The sequence below is a fragment of the Protopterus annectens genome, chromosome 2.part0 (assembly GCF_019279795.1).
Source record: "Protopterus annectens isolate FY-2018-M chromosome 2.part0, PAN1.0, whole genome shotgun sequence".
NCBI lineage: Eukaryota > Metazoa > Chordata > Ceratodontiformes > Protopteridae > Protopterus > Protopterus annectens.
The window spans coordinates 129,147,990-129,167,583 of record NC_056728.1 but is presented as its reverse complement, the minus strand read 5'-3'; the positions used below and the strand labels follow the sequence as shown (position 1 = coordinate 129,167,583).

General features: G+C 37.4%; 1 protein-coding gene across 4 annotated transcripts in view; it reads right to left on the bottom strand.

Moving 5' to 3' along the window:
- LOC122792993 (probable JmjC domain-containing histone demethylation protein 2C) overlaps positions 1–19,594 on the bottom strand; it is a 1,041,568-nt gene that overhangs the window by 153,447 nt on the left and 868,527 nt on the right. For 3 of the 4 annotated variants that reach the window (XM_044060615.1, XM_044060616.1, XM_044060617.1), the window contains one exon: positions 1,966–2,189. In XM_044060615.1, coding sequence (XP_043916550.1) covers positions 1,966–2,189 — 224 coding nt within the window. The remainder of the gene's footprint in view (positions 1–1,965; positions 2,190–19,594) is intronic. The other variant, XM_044060618.1, reaches the window with a different exon arrangement.

The window sequence follows — 19,594 nt, the reverse complement described above, 5'->3', positions numbered from 1 at the left end:
ATGGGCTCAATATTATAATGTTATAATATTTAATGTAATGATTTTTATACACTACAAATACAGTAGTATTTGTAGTGTATAAAGTAGTTTTCGTTTATATATACTAGTACTACAAGTTACTCAGTGTATGTATATTAATACTAGTAATGTTTACATTCAATTATATATGTAATACTGTATTTGTAGTGTATAAAAATCATTACGTTAAATATTATAACATTATAATATTGAGCCCATCACTGGGCTATCTCTGCAAACTTCTGAGCTTTATGACACTACTAATTGAACACGAATCATTCAGTCCTGGAAAAGAGTACACATTTAGTCTAATTTGCCATTTAAGTTCTGATTCTTCTAATAATAGAGGTAAAGGAGCGCCCCTCTTGTTTTCAAGTATTTGGTCAATAACCAAAAACTTGAAACTATGTTCATTATAGCTGCAAATATGTTTAGCCAGTGCGTTCTCTTGTTTTTTCTTCATGATGGCATACTGTTGCTCATAAATTCGTTCACGTAATTTCTGCTCCGTTTTACCCACATAAAACGCAGAGCATCTCTTGCACTTAGCTAGGTAAACAACCATTCTAGAGTTGCAACTAGCTCTACATCTCAACTTATATTCCCTATGTTATACTACAAATCTGTTACTTTCTTCAATGTGCCTGCACTGGTTGCAGTTTTGGCATTTAAACATACCAGGTGTCCTTAACAAACAAACACATGGTTGTTCTAAAATCATTTTCAGGTTTTTACCTCTCCTAAAATTTACCTCTGGGCATACTCCTACTTTGGCGTAAACTATGGGGATACTTTTAAATAAACCACAATTCTTACCAATAAGGTCAATGCAGTGGTAACTATACATGTCATAAGTCATAATAAGCCTAGGACCCAGGTTCCTGGTGTTGATGACTTTACTAGGTGGACTAGTCAGTCTAGGCGTATTTGTGACATCTAAGTTGACCCCACTGTCAGTTAAAACCAATCTAACATTCAAAATGGGTTTGTATGTACCATTCAACCTTTTGTTCTTAACTTCATTAATCAAATTAACAATAAGGTTTAATGGGTAACCTCTATGTAAAAACATACTCTTTAATAATTCACACTCGCGATGGAAGTCATCGTCCAAGCTCACTATATGGGCCGCCCTAACCAGCTGACCTTTAACTACCGAGCGCTTCTGGTAATTAGGATGACAACTATTGAAGTGTAAAAAAGAATTAGAGTATGTATTTTTTCAATGTATACTGGCCACATAACTTTTTAACTCCATATTTTAAGCCAACCAAATATCAAGGTAAGCTATAGCTTCATTGCTATATGTTGAGGTAAAACGTAAAAAGTCCGTGGAAGTATTGAATGAATCCAGTAATAGGTTACCAACTGTTTCATCGCCCTTAAGTATGATAAAGATGTCATCCAAGTAACGAGTGTAGAACGCTATATGTGACATCAATGTGTCCTTAGTAATGACATATTCCCATACCTGTTTGGTATACCTAAAATCCACAAGGATTTGGAGAATCCCCCTATGCGACCATTAGTGGATGGACGTGGTTCACCTACTTATGCATGTGCAAAGATTGTTGATTCGGTCCTGCAAAAATATTTGTTATTTGAACACCAAATTTGTAAGGACTCATGGTCCTTTTTAGGGAAGGTGGATGGGATAGAATTTGACATTAGTTACAACTTCCTTATGGTTGACGTAAGGGATTTGTATACTTGCATCCCTCAGGACATAGGAATAGAATGGGTGAGCTTTATGATGAAGAAAAACGGAGCCACTTTGCTGTCATGTTTATGTCAAACTCAATTTGAATAGTAAATAAAGGAGAGTCATGCAGTTTGGAAAGAAAGGTACATCTTTGTTGTATGTTGCACTAAATTATCATGCAAGTATTACCCCCCCACACACTCAAACAAATGCACTCACTTTTGCCATAGTAATGCAATACTTACACTTTGCAACATTGGAGAGACAGGAGCGAATGCCATCCCGATATCCACAGAGCCTAAGGACAGTTTAAGTGCAGTGGAAGCCAGTAGATCACACAAACTAGTACATTGTTCAGAGACCTTAGGTCTTTGACCACTCGTGGTCTGATCAACAGGATTCTGCTTCACCACTGTCTTGTGGTTCTCCTGAGTAGAATGCCTGACATCTAAAGGAAAACGGACAAAAACTGTAACGTTATGAGCAAATTCTTCAATATGCCACCATATCACACTGCGATTTATTTTCCACCGTGGGCTACTTCTTTACATGTTACAAGCAATCGTATATAGACATACCATACAAATTCACATGTGGATATGGGGGATTAGTAACAGGTTTAGGTCACTCTGTTAAAAAAAAAATATTTTCAGATGTCATTATAGGTTATAATGTTTCATTCATGATAACACAGAGCAGCCAGTCACATTTGGACAGTCTGGAGAAATAGCTTCTAGATATCTACAAACAATCAAAAAATTTTGGCAAGTCATTATATAATTGTCATTTGTTAACCGGGTTGATCCAACTGAGCTAATGGCCCATTCTCCTGGAACTCCCCTCCTCATAAGATAAGAAGTATCCCCCATAAGTCAAAATTCAGACTGGCACTCAAGCACTAAATACAAAACACCTGGTCCCGTCCCTGCCTAGTGCCAACCTGACCCTACTTACCTTCTTTCTAATACCACTTCCTTTTACTCATCATCCTTCTTCCTCTCTTCTTGCCCCTCTTCCTAGCAAAACATACCAACTCCCACTCCTTGTAAATAATATTTTCTTCTTCTATGCATGCACACTATCATGTTGGTACTTTATATATATACATTTACCCAAAAACATGTACAAAACTGTTCAATTGTGTTAGCATATTTTGTTGCATAAATTCTTATTGTGATGTAATTTCATTCTTGAATGACTAATTGTACTTGGAGCTTTTCTCTTCAGGTCTTCACTGAAAATGGGCCATTAGCTCAGTTGGATCAACCCAGTTAACAAATGACAATAAATAAATAAATAAAATAAAATAAATAAATATATATATATATATATATATATATATATATATATATATATATATGCACATACACACACACACACACACACACACACACACACACACACACACACACACACACATATATATATATGTATATATATAGGTCTACTTCCAATAATCAAAATAACACTTACTCGAGGACCCCTTTACAGAGATGACTGTAAATTTACCAAACGGTCACAGTACTGATGTTTTTAACAAGGTAGGTATGCAGTTGGCCAACATTGAATGAAGAAATACACTGCAGTATGTCATAGCCATCCAGGTGGGGGGCCCACCAATGCAAGAGGGGGCTGTGTCCCTACACCCCCTTAACTAAATATACCAACTCCAGGATCACACTACAGTGGAGAAAAGGGCAAATTTCCCCTTGTTGTCCAAGTGCATACTTATCCTGTTAAAAAAAAAATTGCAATGTCATCGTTCTGTAAATTAACAGTTTGGTACTGTCATCTCGGTAAAGTTGTTTTTGGTTAAGTGGTCATTCAATTATTAGAAGTATAGATAAATAGATGTATACCATTACATCGAAAGGGACAAAATGTCTATATCTGTTTGGTCAACACAAATAGACAGTCAGCATGTGAGTAAGACTGCACAGTTCCCAGGGATTGTTTTATTACCAAAATGTATTCCCAATACTGAGATTTCTTTAATTGTAAACTGTATTTCTCTCAGTTTTATCTTATCCTCAAACCTTTACTTTTATCCTTATTTACTGTCATACTTATTTCTTTTTAAACCATTGACCACAAAAAATATGGCTACTCTCATGCATAAATTGTTTTTAGTAATTATAATATCATGTACATATGTCATTAAAACAGGAATATGTACATCTGTTTGTGTTACATGCTTTGCATTCTTCATTTTACTATTTACCTTACTTACTACCATATTCATAACCAAAGCAAATAATGTAATACTCATTGGACAGCCTTGCCTTATACCATTATTAATCTGTTTCTTTACTTGACCAGCTACAATCAAAATTCTTATTGTATTGTTACTATATGCTGTCATACAAACCTTTTTAACTTTACCTACTAAAACTGTATGCCTCTATTATTCGCATAATGCCTTATATTCTATTGAATCGGATACTTTATTAATATCACCTATTAGAACTTTTGCACAATTTCTTCTATTTACAATATCATCTACAATTTCTCTTACTAAAATTAACATTTTTTGGCATCCCCTTCGTTTCTACCAACTATATTTTACATCTCATTTTAATCATCTTCATAAACATTTTACAGTCTATATTATTATTACTATTGGTCTCCAATCCTTACATCTTCTTTTCCACCTATTTTCCAAATAAATTACAATACTCTTTATAACAAAAACCTGCATTGAACCATTCATTTAAAACATATAATAAATACTCTTTCTAATATTCCATTCAATGTTGAAACACTTCCTACCATATTCCATCTAGATCTGATACTGAATCTATATTAACTTGTCTTAGAACTCATCTAATTAATACATAGTGATCTCTTTCTTAATTTTGTTATTTACTTGACAGGAACATTTTTTAACTTTGCATATTATATTACATTTGTTCTTTTTTTCTTTAAAAAATTCTTCCACATAATAAAATAAGGTTTACATTATCTGATTTTGATTTCTTAATATCTCATTCCTTATTTGTATCAGACTCATTATACTACTGTCTCACAATGTTGCCCAAATATCCTGACACTTCTCCCTTCTTCCACTGTAACAAATCTCATTGTTTACATAACAAGTTCTTGATAATTTCATACTTTATTTTACATAACTTTCTTTTTCATAATACTCGCTCATTTCTTTCTAGCTTTTCAAGAGCATTTCCATATATTTCTACATACCTTTATTTGTCTAGTCTAGTTTTCCTTTGCCATTTTAAAGAAAATTTTTCTTATATTTATTTTTAAATGTAATGCACTATTTCGATCGACATAAATTGTACATTGTAACGTGATCTCTCCATAACTGCATGACTTCATTTCCTTTTTCATTCTATTCTTTCTCGTTTATTTTTTTATTCCTTTTCCTGTCCTTATATATTCTTTACTTTCATTTATCTCCAACCATATTGCTAAATGATATGTAAATCCTGTTACAACTGCTTGCCTATCTGCTAGCCTTATCCCTTCAGATATTATAAAATAATGTATTTCTGATTTAAGAACACCTCTTATATGCAAACAGAACTTTCTGTTCCAATCAACTGACCACACTTCATGACTTCAGCCATTTTTCATATATCCTTTCTTTTTCTATATACCTCTTATTAAATCACAATTAAAATATCCTGTTATTGTAGTCTTTATATTTACTACTACATAATTCAACAACTGTTGAAATAAACTCTATCTCCTTTTGCATACAACATATTCAGATAACGCTATAATTCTATATTTTTTGCCATCTTACATCAATAATGGCTAATCTTCACATTCATAGGCATGTACTAGGCTAATGGCCCTGGAGCCTTTACAAGCCTATCCATAGGATTACCCTGGTATAGTGCCACCAGACCTAAGTTCCCACAGCCTCAGTTGAGTAGAGCCACTGGAGTTATCCCTGGGGTGAATTTTCTGTTTCCCATCCAATCATCAAGATTTCTTGTGAAGACAGTCAGCGAGGTGCTCTGCTTGACATGTAAGGGAAGTCTATTCCAGAGCATGGGTAGTCTCTGGGTTATGAACCTGTCCTTCCAGCATGTTCTGTTAATTGTGGTAATGAGGTTGAGGTCTCTGGAGTATGTGGTGTGGAGGGATTGGGATTTCTTTAGATGTAGCATTTACTAACAGAGCTGGGTCAGACATAGCTTTGTAAATCAGGTGGAGATCACCTCTTAGTAGGCGATATGAGACAGAGAACAGTTGGCGTTTTTTGAGTCTGTCCATATAGGACAAGTGTTTAAGGCCTAGGATCCTCTTTGTGAGGTACTTCTGCAGCCTATCCAGTTGTTGCATGTGTCTACTGAGGTACATGCCAAATGGGGCATTGTACTTGATGATTGGCCTAATGAGGAAAGAGTAGAGGGAGACAATGACCTCTTTCTTCCTGGATGCAAAACCCTTAGTAATGAGATGTGCCACAAAGAAGGACTTTCTGACCACAGTGGCAATGTGGTGATCAAAACAGAGAATGCTGTCAACCTGTTTTCCCAGATCTCTTTTAACACATTCTATGTCCAGTGGACTACCATCAATGTGGTAATTCATGGGAAATGGGTTTTTCCAAATGGGGATGACGACACATTTTTTGGCATTGAGCTCAAGGCCATGGTTCTGACACCAGTCGCTTGTCTCAGTGAGGCCATTCTGTAGGAGGTCAACATCACTTGGGGAGTTAATAATAGCTCCCATCTTGCTGTGAACTTTGTCAGCCAGAGTCCCTTCATATTGGCCTGGACTTCAGAGAAGTAGATACCAAACAGGAGAGGACCCAGGACCGAACCCTGTGGGACTCCACTCGTGACTAGTCAGCAGTCTGACTTGGAGTCAGCTACTTTCACACTGTGGGCTCTATCTGTGAGCCAGTTTGCAACTCATCTAGTGATATAGGAGTTGATGCCAAGCTTAGTGAGTTTTTCTATGATTCCTGAGTGGGGAATGGTATCAAAAGCCTTGGCCAGATCAAGGTAGACTGTATGAACCACCTTGCCTTTATCCACAGCTCTGGTGACTGACTCAAAGAAGTTGACCAAGTTGAGCAGGCATGATCTACCCTTCACAAAACCAAACTGTGTGGCATCCAGTGTTTGGAGAGTCCCTATATCCTTGTTTATTAGGTCCATGATGATGCATTCCATAGCTTTGCATATCAGACTCTTCAGGCTTATGGGGTGATAGTTCCCAGGGTCTATAGTCGCTCCTCCTTTGTAGAGAGGGATGCCTGTAGCAGTGCACCATTTGGTAGGGACAAAGCCTGAGGTGAGGCTGCAATTGAACAGGGCACACAGGTGAGGTGTCAGTTCACTCTGTAGTTTATGTAGAACACAACCAGGGATATTGTCAGGTCCCATAGAAGCTGTATTCTTGGCCTTGGACAGTGCTGTTTTAACCTGTGTAGGAGTAATACTGGGTGCTTGGCAATCTACTGGTATTGTGATTGGTCCACTGGTGGGTGAGAGAGGGGTAAAGTTGGCACTGAATCTGTCAGCCAGTATACTGGCAATATCTGTTGATTCAGTATAGGAGGTACCATTGTGCAGTAGCTCAGAGCAAATCTGGGTATTGCTCTGGATATTCTTTACATAACTATTTTTTACAGCTAACTTTAGAGGATTTGCTGAGGTATCTCAACTTTTTTTGAGGCTGATAAGGGAGTTTTTCCAGTCTTGGGACTTCACCTTATTCATCATCAGTTTTCTCCTTCTGTTGTAGAGTTTGTTTATGGCAGGGGACCACCAGATTGGCTTCCTTTTTGGGGAGGAGAGCGTCTTGGTGCCACTGGGTATGGTGAGAGTCATTAATTTGTGTACATGTTCGTACAGCGCATTGGTGTATGATTCTGCAGTCATGCAACTATTCTCCATTTGCATGGGTGCCGTGAAGTTAGCCACCTATGTTTTTAGGAGCCCAAAGTTAGCTATGGAGAAGTTTTTCATGGTGGTTACCTTTGCAGGGGGTGGGAGGGATGTGGATTTCCAAGGTGATTAGTTTGTGGTCGGATCTAACCAGGGAGGAACTCACTATTGGTGTAGAGCAATGGTCACCCATGTTAGTAATGACCAGGTCAAGGATGTTGCTACCTCTAGTGGGGGTAAGAATGAGCTGGTCCAGGGCATTGGAATTAATGAACTCCAGGAAACGTTGGGCAAGTGTATTGGTACATGAGTAGTTTATCCAGTTAATGGAGGGATAGATGAATTCACCCAGTAAGAGTGTGTTAGGTTGGACCCTAATATTCTCCAGGGTGCTTAGGAATGTGGAGTGTAAGTCTTGGGACATGGTTGGGGACCTATAGCAGGCTACAACCTGAATTGCTGTCTTACCCAATGTTAGCTGCACCTGAAGTATCTCTGATGCGTTATACTGGGCTACCAATCTGGTGGTGTGCATATCCTTTATGAATTTGGAAACACCACCGCCTTTGGAGCTTCGGTCCAAGTTCTGAGGCCAAAAGGTGTGGAATGAGTTATAGCTTGGTAGTGCAAGGGTGCTTTCTGCTGCCTTGAACCAGGTCTCTGTTACAACACAAATGTCGATGTTTTCCATTTTAAGGAGTGCTTCGAGTGAGTGCATTTTGAGATTTAGACTTCTAGCATTGAGCAACATGACCCTCAGATTGCATTTGTTTGTAGCTGTTATGGTGGTAATTTGGTCTTTGAAACACTGCATAAAAAGGCACTATAGGGGTGGCAAGAGCCTTGGCCAGTATCCGGAAGCCCAAGGGTGACAGATGCAAGCCATCTCTGGCAAAGGATTGAGGTCTGTCATTCATGTCATCCCAGGCAGACAGATACTGGATCCCCTTAGAATGACACCAGAAATTTAGCCAATTGTTGAAATCAATCATTTTCTGCTTGTACTGTGGTATCATTCTGGGTGATGGTAGGATGCTGGTCAGAGCTAGAGTCATACCCATCTGGGCTACATAATCTGAGAACTCCTCCATATCTCTTTTCATGTAGTCCAAGGAGGTACGTCTCAGGTCATTCGCACCCACATGTACAATGACAGAATCATATTTGTACCTGTTGTTGAGGGACCTGAGTGCATGCATTATGTGGTGGATCCTGGCACCTGACAGGCAGCTGACTGTTACTTTCTCCTTATTCAACCTAATGAGTGGGACATCAGTGTGCCTGACTATCGAGTCACCTAGGACTAGTGTGTTGGGCATGCTGTTTTGCCTTAGGGGCTTTGATTGAGTGGCACACTGTTAAGGGGAGTTATGTGTCTCATGATTAGTGTTGTGTTGTGGTAGTCGAGTGCATTTCTGCCTTCCAGGTCTCTGCTGCTTGGGTAGATTTTTTATTGAGAGCCTCAGTGAAGCTGGGTGTGTGGTTTGTGTTTTATGTGAAGGCAGTGCTGGTGTGTGTTCTGGAGGGCTATGTGTTCCATGTGGTGTGGTGCAAGTGTTAACCATCTCCTCTTGACCAGCTATTCCAGTCTTGGCTGGAGAGTGCATGGCTTCCAATTTGGATATATAAGTACAACTCTCGCAAGTCTGAGTGTTGGAAGGTCAGAAGAGAGGATTGTCGCTGCACATGAGGCAGTTGCTACATTGCCTCAGGATGACCAAGTTCAACAGGTTAATAGGAGAAGCACAGGGAACTGACCTTTAGATATGCCTGGAGGGGTGAGCATTGATAATAAGTACTGGATCTGTTTCCTTGTAGAACGTTTAGTGCTGGTAGCACTTTTGCGTGCTACAATAATTGCTACAAGAAGTCTGGTAAAGTGCTAGACTGATACGCTAATATAAGTGCAGGAGAGGAGAGCACTAGTAGATTTAGGGAAAAAATTGAAGAGCAGACTCTGGCACCGCTTAGAAGCTTACAAACAGTCTTAGATACAGCAAGTCTGTATCTGGACTAGACTAGTTACTGGAAAGGTGGGAAACAAGTGCAAATGTGGGCTTTTAAACCAGAAAGTTGAGAGAGATGGAAAAACTGTCCAAACGGCCAATAAACTACAATTTCTGGGCCAGGAACCACTCCTCTTGTGGTAGATAGGTTACCTAGTGCTTACCACTCCCACTGATAAGCTAGAAGGCTTTCCAGCAACACAGAAAGGCTTGGGAGGCTCAGAAGCTTACAGTCTTGGACACAGAAAATCTGTATCTGGACTAGACTAGTTACAGGAAAGGGGGAAACAAGCGCAAACGCAGGCTTTTAAGCCAGAAAGTTGAAAGAGATGGAAGAAACTGCCAAAAGGCCAATAAGCCACAATATCTGTGCCAGAAACCACTCCTCTTGTGGTAGACAGGCTACCTAGTGCATACCACTCCAACTGATAAGCTAGCAGGCTTCCCTCCAACACAGACAGGCTTGCGGGGGTCAGGAGCTTACAAACATTCCTGGATACAGCAAATCTGTATCTGGACTAGACTAGTTACAGGAAAGGGGGGAAACAAGCTTAGAATTTATTTTTTTAGTAAAGTGGAAAAGGAGAAAGCTGGAAGAGAACATAATTTAAGGTTAAGAATCTAAGTGGGTTGGCCTTCTCAAATGTTCTCTCTCTATTAGGTAGAATGAACTAATGGCACTAGACTTGGAGGAATGTCCCAGATAATATACAGTATGGGCAAGCAAGTACAAAGCCACCAAGTATAAGAACAAGACAACAATAGGGACGGAGGGGTGGGAAACTATTACAGCTACTAGCTGTAGCCACTAAATGAAAGTTTTAAACAGATAGAGGAGCAAGGAGACTCTAGAGAATGCTTTTAACTGCAAACAAATCAATTATATGATAAATGACCAGAACACAGAAACCTCAAAATAATGCACAGAAAGGCACAGACAGAGCACTCACAAAACAGTAAAAAAGCTTTATAACACTGCAAAATTTAGTAGATTACTGTATAGCACAATAACAAGCATCACAGAAGTGCAATTCAATGAAATAAGTGCAAGAAATAACTTATTCTGCTCTTGGAATCTTAAGGAATTTCTGCTTAGCCCCAGTAATGAATCACCATCCACAGCCTGGTAAATACAAGCACAGCCCTTTGCAGACACAGGGTTTATATACAAAGGAGCTCAAATTACTACTCAGTCCTACTAGCCCCTGCTGTTACCCAAATCACTCATGCTACAGAAGGTCAGGAAACCCTGCTACTCTCAGTAATAATGAAGGCAACACATGACCAGCAGAAAATGGCTGCCAGAAACACAGGAAACTCAACAAACAAAATTACTAGGCCTTGACAACAGCAGCCCACTATCAAGATAATGCAAACTGGGTAGAACACAGAAACCTCATGATAAATGCACAGAAGGTGCTCTCAGAAACAGAAAATACAAGTCTCAGTATGAAAAAGAAGTTTACAGTTTAGTAATTCACTAAAAATACTAAAAATATAATAGTAATGCACACTATTATAGCTGCTAGCTGTAGCCACTAAATGAAAGTTTTAAACAGTTAAAGGATCAAGGAGACAATAGAGAATGCTTTTAACTGCAAATAAATCACATATATGATACCTGACTAGAACACAGAAACAAACGAAATGCACAGAAAGGCACAGATAGAGCACTCACAAACAGAAAATACAACTTTCAGTATGAAAAAGCAGTTTACAGTTAAGTAATTCAATCAACATGCAAGTAGAGTAATGAAACAGTATCTAGCAATGAGAAATACAATTAAAACAGTATAAAACAGTACATAAATGCAGTGAAATAGTAAAAAACGCTTTATAACATTCCTTTTCATATATTTTCCATAACTGATTCATTCTTTCACATTTTAAAAACACATGTTCTGTAGTTTCCATTTCTTCACAATATGTACATACTCTTTCCTCTATCTTTTTATATGGCATGTTTGCCTTTACTGGAAGCTTATTTATGGATAATCTCCATAAAAATCTGTAAATTCAAAATATTATTCATACTTATTCACTCTTGCTTTTATAGCTTTTATATTCCTTTGTTCCACATGCTTCCATGGAAAAATATAACACATAATTATTTTATCTTCATACCATTTCTATCTTTTTCTGTATTACTTATATCAGTCTTCCATAATAATATTTTCTCCGGATATATTCTCATTTCCCTATTTATCATTCTTTTACTCCTTTTAAATTGTTTTAATTTCTCCCAAATATTTTTATATTTTCTTTCATTATATTTACTACCAATGTATCCTGTTTATCTTTCATCCAAATCAATATTTTAAACAAATGTAATGATCTTATGTGCACAATTGGATTTATTAAACCCAATCCTACTCCTTTTTTAGATAATACAGAATTCCTCTTTTAAATGGATGTAATCTCAATCCCCATATAAATGCAAACCATATAAATAGAAATACTTTCTCAAATTCAATTGGTATCAAAAACACACTTGCTAAATGAGCTATTTTGTTTAATATAGCTGTGTTAAGTAAATATGCTTAATTTCTACACGTAAGTCAGAATGTTCGCCAAAACATACAAATGTTTCTTATTTTACTTGTCATGTTATTCCACTGTAATAATCTCAGTTATGCATTACCACATCTTATTCCCCAAATTTCTCTCTTCTTTATTAAACTGAATATCTTCTATTACACCTGAAGTACATAGTCCTTTTCTCTTTTCCTGATTCATACTCAAATTTAACACCCTTAATTCCTTAATAATTGTCTTAATAGCTGTTTTCATCCAATTTTCATTTTTTACCACTAAAACTATATCATCTGCAAAGGAAAATACTACTGGAATGTTAATTCAATCTGCTGTGCAGTATTTAGCTTCTTTAATTTTAAACTGACTTCATTCACAATAGCATTCATTGCTAATGCAAACAATATACTGCTTGCTGGACATCCCTGTTTTATACCACTTTTTGGTTATATTTTCTCACTTAACCAGACATTAACCACTAATTGTCTTTATTTTTATTATACACTGAAAACAAACATTATTTTTTAATTATACCATATTCTTCTAAGATATGCCATAATATTTCAGGTTGTATCTTATGAAACACTTTACTTATGTCCGCTATTAACTTTTTCACTTCTGCTTTCTCATTGTCACATCTACTATTTTTCCTGTAATCCTCGAAAGTTCTTGATGTCATTTTCCTTTTATACCAAAAATTGCTTCATTCAATAACTGATTCACTTTCTTTTCTATTCTATTTTGTACTATCTTCATAAATATCTTATAATCAACATCGTTTAATACTATCGGTCTCCAATTCTTTACGTCTGCTTTGTCACATTTCTTCCTTATGAATGCCATTGCTCCCATACATACATATTCTTTCATCTTGTATTCCTTTCTCTAACCACTCATTAAAAACCTCCAAGAGGTATTCTTTTTGCCATTCTTGCATATCTCTATGCATTAACTATTTGATAACATCCAAACTTGTAGCACCTTCTAGATTCACTGTTTTAAGACTTTTTTATTTCTGTCATAGTAATCTTCTGTTCTATTTCCTCATTATCTTCTTGAGTTAGTTTTTAAGTTCCATTTATGTCTCCCTCTAGTCTCATACTTAAAATGTTTTCCTATTATGGTTTCTTATCACATGTATCATTTCTTTTTGTGTATTAACTATATTTCCTGTCTCATCTGTTAGCTCTCTTGTTATTCTATTATTTGCCTTTACCATCTTACTTAGGAAAGGTACTACTTTCCTCCTTTTTTCCTTGTAAGAAGTATTTTTGAATAATACTTTTTAATTTTTTCTTGATTCATTTCATACATTTTTTCTTTTTCTAGAAATCTTTCTTTATTATTTATGTCTTTAAATACTCTATTACCGATCTCTTTATGTTTACAACTATCCTGTTTTCTTTTTATCTTTTGTCATTCCAAAATCACTTTTTTATATTTTTCTTTTAAAGTAATCCACCAGTTTGTCCAATCTTTGTACAAACTTCTCATATTTATATGGGCTAACCATAATTGACAAATTATTTTCCTAATATAATTATTCAACTCTGTTTTGTTTATTCTTTTGCTCCTCTACCTATTCTTATATATCCTTCCTTTTCTTGAATCTCTATCCAGACTGCCACATGGTCTGAAAAACTGTCATTTCTATTCCTTTATGTAAAACTTTTAAACTCTCTGATACTATAAAATAATCAGTTTCTGTTCTCAAATTACCTATTTTATATGTCCAGTGTTTGTTGTCCTATAAATACATCTTTCCACTTAATTTCTGAGATAACTAACATTTTCTCCTTTTCTCCTATGCCTTACAAGTAAAATCCCCCACTATTATTATTTGCATATTAACACTAACATAATCCAGATTTTTTCTAACATGATTTCCCTTTGCTTTCCTAGCATGTGCATACAGTGTTACATTTCTGTATACTTTTATTCCATTTTATACGCACTACTAACGCTCTTCCTAATATTACTAACATATTGTCCAGAATTTTGATCATTTCTTTACTGAGAATTGCTATACCTGAACATTTTCCTCTCCTATATTCCATGTAACTTTACCTTCACATACTTCATTTACTTGTGTTCTCTCTTATTCTCTTAAAACTTTTGTATCTTTTAATATTATAATATCCATATCCAACAATCTACACCATTCTAACACCCCAAGCTTTCCTTAAACATTCTTTATATTATTCACATTTATGGATCAAATTCTCACTCTATAGAGTACATTTTGTTATTCTTTATCATTTGCCTTTCTTCTTTTCTACTATATCTACATTTTTAAATTTACATTTTCTGTCTTTTACTGGTAGTGTTTTTGCCTCACAGCAAGAGGTTCTCCTGCTCAATTCTCGGCTGGAGTGCCTTCTGTGTGGAGTCTGCATATCCTTCCCATGGTCGAGTGGCCTCTGAAAGACATGTGTGAATGGGCGTGCCTTCGCTGAAGGTTGGGCTGGCAACTCTGCACCATAAAAATTGACTGCCAATCATTAGCGGACCGGAGTTCCGCTGTGGTGACCCCTAACTGGGAAAAGCCGAAAAGACAAACAAAACTCTCTTCCCAGTAGCATTCCTTTTACTTTTAAATCTTACCCACTTTTCATCTCCCTTGTCACTTGAATTGCTTATTTCTTCTTTTTTTACTAAATCTTAACCACTTTTCTTCTCCCTCTTCACTTGAATTGCTTATTTCTTCTTTTACTTCTAAATCTTACCCACTTTTCTTCTCCCTTTTCACTCAAACTATTTCTTCTTCTTTTTCTCCTTCTTCCCTTGTGCTTCCCTTTACTTTTGTTATATCTTTCTCATTTTGCTTTTGTATCTCTTCTATATTATCTACTAAATCATTATTTTTACTTGATCTTCCTTCCGTTCCTGTATATCTTTTGCTTTTAGATCACAATCCATCCATGAGTGTCATTTTTTTTCCACATTTAATACATTTTTGTTCACATTTTTTTTTTGCTTCATGACCAGTTTTACTACAAAGAAAACATTTTTTATAATGGTTTCTTAAAACAGATTGTTCCACCTCTGTACAAATTTTAATACATAGACTCTTATTCATTTCTGTCTTAAACGCCTGGACAATATACAAGTTTCATGGACTATTATTTTTTTATTTCCAAGAATTTCTCTATGTATTGTGCTTCTTTGAAAAAAAAAGTCACAAAAGAGCCTTTATTAATGCAAATAAATGCTCTTACCTCACATTGTCCCATACTCCATATCTATCAAGTTCTTTTTCCATCCTGCTACTTACTCTGAAGCAATGCTTTCTTTTCACTTCTATCTTCTTTTCCTCTTTTTCTCCGTCTCTTACCATTTGTGCATATAATATTTTCTGCTCTATCCTTATTTCTTGTACCTCTTCTTCTTGTATTCTTTCAATTATTTCACCCTAGGATGCTGATTTTTCAGTTTCCGGCTCGCTCTGTTCAATTAAATCCTTAAGATATACATCCCACAACCCTCCCGAATGGAGGATTGTAATAATAAACCCTGCTTGTCAATCTCCTTCATCCTCAGTTTCTGAAGAAATAGCATTTCCGTATCTTGTATTGACTTGCACTTCTTCATGCCCTCCTCCTCCTTCTGCTGCTCATCCTTCTCCAAAAATCTTGCCTGCGTTCTCCATTGTTCCATCTTCCATCCTTCTAACTTTGCTCTAACTGGTATCCTTCTCCTCCATACTGCTCCCTGCTTCTCTGAGCTGCCTACATGCCCAGAATGGAAACAGGAAGCTTTGCTCTAAATTTTTTTCCTGTATGTTAATCGAGTAGGGGAAGTTTCCAGATGCCCTGACCAAATTTCACCTGGTTTCAGAAATACCACCTTGGGTCTTACCTGAAAAGAGGCCACCACTTACATATATACATACACTTTTCCGTGAGATGGGTTAATAATGTTTTTCTCTGCTGTTCTAGCCTGTAACTGGTTTTGAAGTTTTTTTTTTTTTTTTTTTTTTTTTAGCATCAGTTGTTAGCTTGCTACTCACCTGGAATACTAATAACTTACCTGGAAATTATTTTATTTGCTTACTATGCACTAAGGGAGGAAATTGTTTGTTACAAAAATAGCTATGATAACATTTTTAACAGAGATACTATAATGGAAGTTCTAAAGAGCTTGTCACATGCTACAATGTAGATTCATCCAGAGCTGAACAGTGTAGAAGGGGAGAGGAAAGCCTATGAGTGGATGCTGATGACATTATTTTATGGCTCAGGGTACAAAAATGCCAACATCTTGGTTCAAAAATAAATGTTTCATTATTTTTAAAATAATGCTGTCTGCAGCATTCATCTACAACTGTGGGAAGTACAGAGGCATCAAACTCCTATCACATTGCATGAAGGTTCTGGAGAGGGTGACTCAAAAATAGCCGAGAAGAAGATAGAGATGAGGAAAGAGTCCAACTGGGTATTCCTAGACTTGAAGAAAGCATATGACAAGATCCCAAGAAAGCCGATTTGGGCAGAACTGCTGTGGTTCGAAGTCACAGAAACATTGGTAGAATTAGTGCAAGCTATGTACAAGGACCCAATGACTTGAGTACAAAGCACTGTGAGATGCATTTTTAAAATAAATCAGGATGAAATCAGGCTGCACATTTAGACTCAGACCTTGTAACACTGCCATCAATTCCATGAATATCTTGTAAGCAGATGATTACATGCAGACATAAGGATGTACACTGGGACACTTACTGTTGGTTGGTCCTGTTACTAAGGACATTGTGGATACTGGATATATCTTGCTGACACAGGGTTTCCATAGTGGAAAGTATCCCATTTTTGAGACAGCATGTGCTATTGCCAAGGTCATGAACCTTCTGATCTGTTGTTATAAAGCATATTCTTGCCTCTCTGACTTCCATCATGAGGTGTCTCATTACCACAGTGCTCATCTTGTAACCCATGTGGACCTTGGTAATAACAGCAACACTATATATGGACTTGCAGGACCTCTTCCACCCAGCAAACATTACTATGAATGATCTACCATAATATGGGATATGCTACGGTAGTTTGGAGGCGGCAGTAATGGCACAACATGGGTAAATGATGGCTGATGTGCCACTGCCATTGCTTTCTCACACTTCCTCAGTGATCCCTGCAATGAATGTTTCCAGAATATCAGGTGAGTTGTGATGAGCTGATGTGCTGAGTTCATGACAAGAATCTGTGATCAGCATGATTACCCTGCCATATGAGACTGTCTTTCTCTTCCTGAGACAGCAACAGTAATTTCTTCCATTTAGTATATTTTTGACAAGGGTACACATATCTGATAATCATAAGCATGGATTTCTTCCATTGTAAGTGTACTGTAGAGTAGACATTGTCTACAACCTCCAGAGTTGTATCCCCAGGCTCCTCTCAATGTTCCCCTCCCCTGCCACTGCTTTTGCCTGCTTCTGAAGTGTTAGATGTGCACTTGTGTCCACTAAAAACATGCATGACAGCACAATTCTGCGTACATTGAATGCACTTTAGTGAGTTGTGCCTCATGGATTATGCTTCATTTGCTTCAAACAGGGTGGTGTAGTTTTCCTAGAGGTTCCACATTCTTGCATCTCAATGGGGATGTTTCCAGAACTATCCTTGTGGCTACTTGCACTGATCTTCTGTAGTGGGCATATCTATCCTCCTCAGGTGTATTCTCCAGGTGCTCTGCATCAGCAAGGACATGAGTCCCTGCAGAACCGTCATACTAAGAATGACTTATCAGATATAAATGCTGAAGTCCTGTCATACCTCTCAACCTCTTAGTGCAAGAAATCTGGACAAGGCCTGACAAAATGGGGGGACAAAAAGCCCAAAAATAGGGACAGATTTTTAATATTGCTCTTATAAACTTAGAAAGTTGTTAGAATAACAGGGTTTGTCTTAACATGCACTTTATGAGGGATTTGAAGTCTGAAACTCAATTATGTGTCATTACTTAGTGAATTCAATACTCAGATCATCTCAGTGATTTGACAGAAAATCACAAATTTTGTGAGGGATAGACCAAATATATGAGGCAAAAATCTGGACATTCTGCAAAAATCTGGAAAGCTGAGAGGTATGGTCCTGATGAGAGTCTCTCTTCCCCTACAGACCAGTGAATATATGGGATAAGAGTACATTGCCTTTCTGTGAAGGAGGAACATATTCCACTAATCTCTTGTGAAGTATAGTCTGGACTTGCTCAAACAGTGGGTCACTTTCTGGGTGCGGATCTAAAATCTCTAAGAGGTGTCCATCTATACAAGCTTACAGCCATTTGTTCAGATTACCTGAGCTCCTGTTTCTTTAGGCACATATTAGTGTAATCTTGCTGCTTTGTACATGTCTATTTAGTAGGCTTTCCAGAGAAACAATGAAACAGGTTTTGAACTGCTGGTATGTGATCAAAGTTTCTCGAGGTTCGGTGATCTTGGAATGAGAGCAATAAAGTTAAGTGAGTGTGGTAGGCGAAGACCCCACAGGTGTAGAGGGACTTTCCCCTGCAGAAATGCTTATTTTATTATGCTGCATTTGTCATATTGACAGAAGCTTGACTATGTGTTCTGACTGTTAGCATGCAAGCTTGGCTATCCATGTTGTTTTGTTAAGCTTTTGTGGTTTGACATTCAGTGAGTCAGGAAGATGTAGTGGAACTCCTATGACCACATCCAAAACACACGTCTATGCTGCTGACTCAATGAGCAGAGACAAACTTGGAGAACTGGCCTCCACTGGGTGATCCTATAGAGCAGTTAAGATTGTGACTCCTGAGCTGCCTAAATTGTCCAACTCAAAGGCTTGTCTTGGCTGGCACAGGAAAGCGAGGTGGACTAGCTGATGTTTGAACTTCTATTCCCCCTATTATCAGTATTATTTTAAGAAAACAGGAGTGTAGAAACAGGAGTGGAGATGTTACACACTGTCTCAATAGAGGTCAGCATCTGTCTCCACTTTTTAATATTTTCAACCAGGTTCTTTAGTTAAGTAGGAAGGCCTAACTAAAAAGGATGTCACCACACACTGGGGCATCCAGGATAGCCTGTTTAAGCACATCCTTACAGGAAAGAGCCTAGGCCATGCTGTGCTGCATATACAAATAACTGAGCTGACTGCCCTCACCACAATATTAGTGCACTAAAAATACAATGGGACAAGTAAAAGCAGATCACAAAAGCAGTAATAAGTCTTTTGTATAGCCTACTTGATTCCAGATTCAAGGAAGTATGCCAGTTTCTCCAGAGTCTGGTTTTCTGGGGATGACTAATAAATGGAGCAGTGAGGTATACAATTAAGGGACATGAGTCCCAAGGTAGCAGATAAGAAAGCTCTGCAGCCTACACCATCCAAAGTGTTAGACTCTTTATTAGGTGGCAGTGTGTAAACGCACTGCTGCCTGTGTGACCTATGCTGAACCCAGACGTTCACATAGCAATCAGACGTAGAATGCTTAAAATCATACTA